This window comes from Cannabis sativa, chromosome 3 (genome assembly GCF_029168945.1).
Source record: "Cannabis sativa cultivar Pink pepper isolate KNU-18-1 chromosome 3, ASM2916894v1, whole genome shotgun sequence".
NCBI lineage: Eukaryota > Viridiplantae > Streptophyta > Magnoliopsida > Rosales > Cannabaceae > Cannabis > Cannabis sativa.
In genome coordinates this window covers 22,068,716-22,074,348 of record NC_083603.1, presented here as the reverse complement: position 1 = coordinate 22,074,348, position 5,633 = coordinate 22,068,716, and the positions used below count along the sequence as shown (strand labels likewise).

General features: G+C 41.3%; 1 protein-coding gene across 1 annotated transcript; it reads left to right on the top strand.

Annotated features, from left to right (window-relative positions):
• Positions 1-2,305: 2,305 nt before the first annotated feature.
• Positions 2,306-4,070, top strand: LOC133035979 (uncharacterized). Its single transcript, XM_061112440.1, has 2 exons — positions 2,306-3,133; positions 3,249-4,070. Exons 1-2 carry the CDS (start codon positions 2,306-2,308, stop codon positions 4,068-4,070), a joined length of 1,650 nt encoding a protein of 549 aa, XP_060968423.1.
• The last annotated feature ends 1,563 nt before the right edge of the window (positions 4,071-5,633 follow it).

Genomic DNA, 5,633 nt, shown 5'->3' with positions numbered 1-5,633 from the left:
TCTACTCTGTGAGGCAAGCATTCTAGCTTTTATCTTCTCTATTGCCTCATTGGTCCGCTGCACTGACTCTGGACCTAGGTATTTCCTCTCCCCTGTCTCATCCCAGTGGATGGGAGATCTACACTTCCTACCGTATAACAGTTCATAGGGAGCCATCCCTATCGTACTCTGGTAACTGTTGTTGTAAGAAAATTCTATCAACGGTAGATACTTATTCCATGAGCCTTCAAAATCCATAACACAGGCTCGCAACATGTCCTCCAATATCTGAATTGTCCTTTTGGACTGACCATCTGTCTGAGGATGGAATGCTATACTGAATTTCAGCTTTGTACCCATTGCTCGTTGCAAACTTTGCCAAAATTTGGAGGTGAACTTCAGATCCCTATCCGAAACTATAGACTTCGGTACCCCGTGAAGTCTTACTATCTCTCTGACATACAACTCTGCCAACTGATCCACTGTAAATGTTGTTCTAACCGGCAGAAAATGAGCAGATTTCGTAAATCGATCCACCACTACCCAGATGGAATCATACAAACCCGTGGTCCTAGGTAACCCGACCACAAAATCCATCGTGATATCTTCCCACTTCCATTCTGGTAGGGTTAGAGGCTGCAACAACCCTGCTGGTCTCTGATGTTCAGCCTTAATCTGCTGACAAGTAAGACATCTCGATACAAATTCTACCAAATTCTTCTTCATACCGCTCCACCAGAAGTACGGTTTAAGATCTTGGTACATCTTAGTGGTGCCGGGATGCAGAGAATACGGGGTAGAATGAGCCTCCTCAAAGATTTCGTTCCTGAGTTCCACACTACTCAGAACACAAACCCTAGCTTTATACAAAAGCATCCCGCTGTCTAACACTGAAAAGTCCTTGGCTTGACCAGCCAACACCTCATCTCTGATATTCACTAACTCTGGATCCGTCATCTGAGCGACTTTTATTCTTTCCAACAGATCAGATTGCAGCGTTAAGTTGTGAAGCTGACCTACCACAAACTCAATGCTGGATCTAACCATATCCTCTGCTAGCTGAGGTGAGATCTGAACCATACTAGCTACTTGCCCGGGACCCTTTCTACTCAGGGCATCGGCCACTACATTGGCCTTTCCGGGATGATAGAGGATCTCACAGTCGTAATCTTTCACTAATTCCAACCAACGCCTTTGTCTCATATTCAAATCCTTCTGAGTAAAGAAATACTTGAGACTTTTATGGTCGGTATAGATTTCACACTTTTCCCCGTAAAGGTAATGCCGCCAAATCTTCAATGCGAAAACCACTGCGGCCAACTCTAGGTCATGAGTCGGGTATCGCTGTTCATAATCCTTTAACTGACGGGAGGCATAAGCGATAACCCGATCGGCTTGCATCAATACTGTAAGTGTCATGTTTTGTGTGGCAAATTAGATATTGCTTTTGTTCAGTATTTGTTTTCTCTAACATCTGTTCTGTAGTTAGTTGCATCTGTTTTCACTAATATCATTTTAGTGCCATGTCAGCTTTCTGCAAGTTTGTTAGGTTGTGCCGAATTTGTACTTTCTTTGGTTGGTTAGTTAGTCTGGTTTATTATCTTTAGTATATAAATTTGGTCAGAACCGTTGTACTAACTAACTCTCTTCTGTTAGAATCTTCTTCTTGATTCTTGCTCTGCTAGGGCAACATTTTTCTGTTTCTGTTTCTTGTATGTGCAGATTGAAATTCAAGAGATCTTCCTGAGGTTGAAGATGGAGTTCGAATCTGCTTGATCTGAAGGGAGTTCAGATTCTTTGCTGAAGGTAGTTCAGCTGTGTGTTTCTTGTGTTTGAGATCTAAATGTGTTTAGATCTCAAAGCTTGAGGTTGTTCAAGCATTAGGTAACTTTGTACAAAAGTCAATTTAGATTACATTGTTTGATTTGAAGAATCAGAACTGGATATGGTAATTGAATTGATTGTTTAGTGAAAGTTACTGTACCCGGTTCAAGGGAACCCAAGCACTACTCGGTTGGAATGCGTTTCCAATGCAGAGGAAGCTTGTAAATTCTGTGTTCATTGATTTTAATTTCTAGTTCATAACATAGAATTACTCTGTTAAGAATCATCAATTTGAACTTGTAGTAATTAGGACTTTCAATTGGTATCAGAGCTAACTTTTTCAAGTAAAGAAATTGCGATCTTGGATTTGTCCTATTTTCTGCACATCCTTAAGTTTCTCTGTCAATCTTTATTCTGTAATTTTCTGGAAAACTAACCCACCACGAGTCTCATCTCGTTGTGCAACAAAGTTCTTTGCTAAGTGTGTGCAGATCTACCTGAAATGGAAATGTTCAGAGAAGGAGGATCAACTTCCAGACCCCCCATGCTGGAAGGTTCTAACTATCCCTATTGGAAGACAAAGATGAGAGTTTTCTTGAAGGATGTGGATGAACGAGTCTGGATGGCAGTTGCCGAAGGTTGGTCACCTCCTATTGTTACTGACGAGGAAGGAGACAAGATCAAAAAATCCAGTGAATGGACTACTGACGAAATGGAACGAGCTAATTTCAATTCCAAAGCTCTACATGCCCTCTTCAATGCTGTCTCTACTAATCAACTGAAAGTTATCTCGAACTGTGAAGTTGCCAAAGATGCTTGGGAAAAGCTGAAACTCAAGAATGAGGGAACCGATGCTGTTAAAAAGGCTCGACTTCGATCTCTAGCAAAATCCTTTGAGAATCTGTCAATGGAGGAAGATGAATCCGTCTCAGAATTTCATGCTAAGCTGTGTGACATTTCTAATGAATCCTATGCTCTTGGCAAAACTTATTCCAACAAGAAATTGGTGAGAAAGCTACTAGGTGTTCTTCCAAAAAGATTCATGTCCAAAGTAACATCTATTGAAGAAAGCAGAGATATTGAAGCACTTGATCTAGACGAATTGATTGGGTCACTCCAAAATTATGAGTTAACTCTTGAGAGATGGGAGAAAGGGAAGAAAACCAAGAGTTCTGAGAAGGAGAAGATCGAAATGGGAGTTGCTTTCATCCATAAGGAAGAGAACTCTAAGGAAGTTGATTTGTCTGAATCTTTTACAGATGCTAATCTGGCCCTTCTGGCAAAGAATTATGCTCGATTCTTAAGAAGAACTTCAAGAAATCTAATCCTGGTAATAAGGAAAATACTGCTGGAAGGAACTTCCCTGGTCCTAACCGACAATCCCAACAATCAGAAAAGAAAGGAAAAGGGATTCAGTAGAATGTTCAGGTTTTGGTCACATACAGGCAGAATGTGCAAATACTCTTAAGAAAAAGAAGGCCTTGGCTGTCACATGGAGTGATAGTGAAGAAGAAGAGGCTAGTGATGAATCGAAGGATGATAAGTTTGTAATGGCATTTATGGTCAAGGAATCTGTTCCTGAAGAAGTTGAGGGAGATGACTCCTTGTCTGATTCTGAATCAACAGTTGATGAGAAAAATAAGGCTTATGAGGAAATGTTTGCTCAATGGGGCTATATGGCTAAGAGAGTGAAGGAACTACAGGATTTGAACAAAGCTCTTGATGATAGTAAATGTGAACTAGAAGATAAGCTCAAGAAGATGACATTGGAGTTGTGTTCCAAAGATAGTGAGATATACAAATTGACTTCTGAACTTGTGAGAGCGAAGCAATCCCTTTCTCATGTTCCCTCGGGCACTGCTGCCCTGAATCAAGCTCTCCAAAATCAGAAGCCGTATGGAGACAGAACATCTATTGGATACAAACTGTTATACAATCAAGGGCATGATTTGACTATTGAAGATAACTCAGCTTCATCCTCTGGTGATAAAATAAAGTTTGTGTCTGCCTCTCCTACCATCAAGGATGATCAACCAGAGATAAAACCTGATGAATCTAAGCCCAACTCTGTCAAAAGAGGTCCTATGAGTGAAAAATCAAGAGTCAAACAGGTTGATCGATTTGTTCCAACGTGTCACTTCTGCAATAAAAGAGGACACATCAGGCCAAGATGTTACAAACTCCGAACTTACTTGACAAACTTTATCAATAGGAAATCTGGCCAAGGTAATTTCTCTTTTGCCCCTCAACATGGAACTAAGAAGTAGAGGAAATCCAAACGTGAAAATCTGGCTCTTGTTGCCCATACCTCCCTGTCAGCTATGAAAGATAACTGCTGGTACTTTGATAGTGGATGCTCACGACACATGACAGGTTCCTGCAATGATCTTAAGAACTTTCATTCATCCAAAGAAGGTTTTGTCACCTTTGGTGATGGAAATAAAGGGGAGATAATGGGGCAGGGTGATCTAGATCTCTTAGATGTCTTCTCTCTGACAGGCGTGCTATTCGTGAAAGGACTGAAAGCAAACTTAATTAGCATCAGTCAACTATGTGATGCTAACTATGATGTGAACTTCACCAAGACACAATGCTTAGTCTCATCTGGAGGGAAAACAGTTCTCACAGGGAACAGAACGGCTGATCACTGCTATGTCTTGTCCAATCAAGTGAAATGCCACAGGGTGTTCTTGGATAAACCTGATTTATGGCACTACAGACTAGGGCATCTAAACTACAGAGACTTGAAGAAAATTGTCTCCATCAAAGCTGTCCGTGGGATTCCTGAATTCAAATTGGGAAGAGATAGGGTGTGTGGTCCCTGCCAACAAGGTAAACAAATTAAGTCCTCTCATCCTCCTATAAATGCCCTACTTACTTCCAAAGTACTGGAATTAGTTCATGTTGATCTAATGGGCCCAATGCAAACTGCAAGCATTGCGGGGAAAAGGTATGTGATGGTGTGTGTAGATGACTTCTCAAGATACACTTGGGTAAACTTCCTTAAAGACAAATCAGATACCTTTGGAGCCTTTTCCTCTCTTTGTCTGCAGCTGCAAAATGAAAAGGGTGTCACCATTGGCAAGGTTTATCGGGTCAGAAGCGATCATGGGAAGGAATTTGAAAACGACATATTTGCTCAATTCTGTAATAAAATGGGTATTAGCCATGAGTTCTCTGCACCTAAGACTCCACAGCAGAATGGGATTGTGGAACGAAAAAATAGAACTCTTCAGGAGATGGCTCGGGTTATGCTGTGTGCAAAGGGAGTGGCTATCCGGTTTTGGGCCGAAGCTGTGAATACTGCATGTTATATTTGCAATCGAGTACATTTGAGAACTGGTGCATCTCAAACTCCTTACGAACTGTGGAAAGGCAAGACTCCTAATCTGAGCCATGTACATATATTTGGGTGTACCTGTTACATACTAAATGATCGTGATCATCTTGGAAAATTTGATGCTCGGAGTGATGAAGGAATTTTTCTTGGATACTCAACTAACAGCCGTGCGTATAGGGTGTACAACAAACGAACTTTTACAGTCATGGAATCAATGAATATAAAGTTTGATGATTTGGAGGTGTTAGACAATGGGTCTGGATCTGGAGAGGAAGATTCCCATGACCCATGTATCCCATCACTCCCTCTGGCTACACTTAATCAAGAAACACCAGAGATAACACCATCTGAAAGCCAACCAGTCTCATCTGAAAATGGTGGTACCTCATCTGTTGATTCTATGGGAGATGAAGCCATCTCAGCACCTCAGCCCATCAGCAAGGATACAGTGTCCTCTCGTCACTCTTGATTATATAAGAAAGGTCCACCG

Bases quoted from the DNA above. Each gene is read 5' to 3' on its own strand.
- LOC133035979 (XM_061112440.1), top strand. From the start codon at position 2,306: ATGGAAATGTTCAGAGAAGGAGGATCAACTTCCAGACCCCCCATGCTG. The intron at 3,134-3,248 runs GTAATAAGGAAA...GGTCACATACAG, and splicing joins CTTCAAGAAATCTAATCCTG to GCAGAATGTGCAAATACTCT.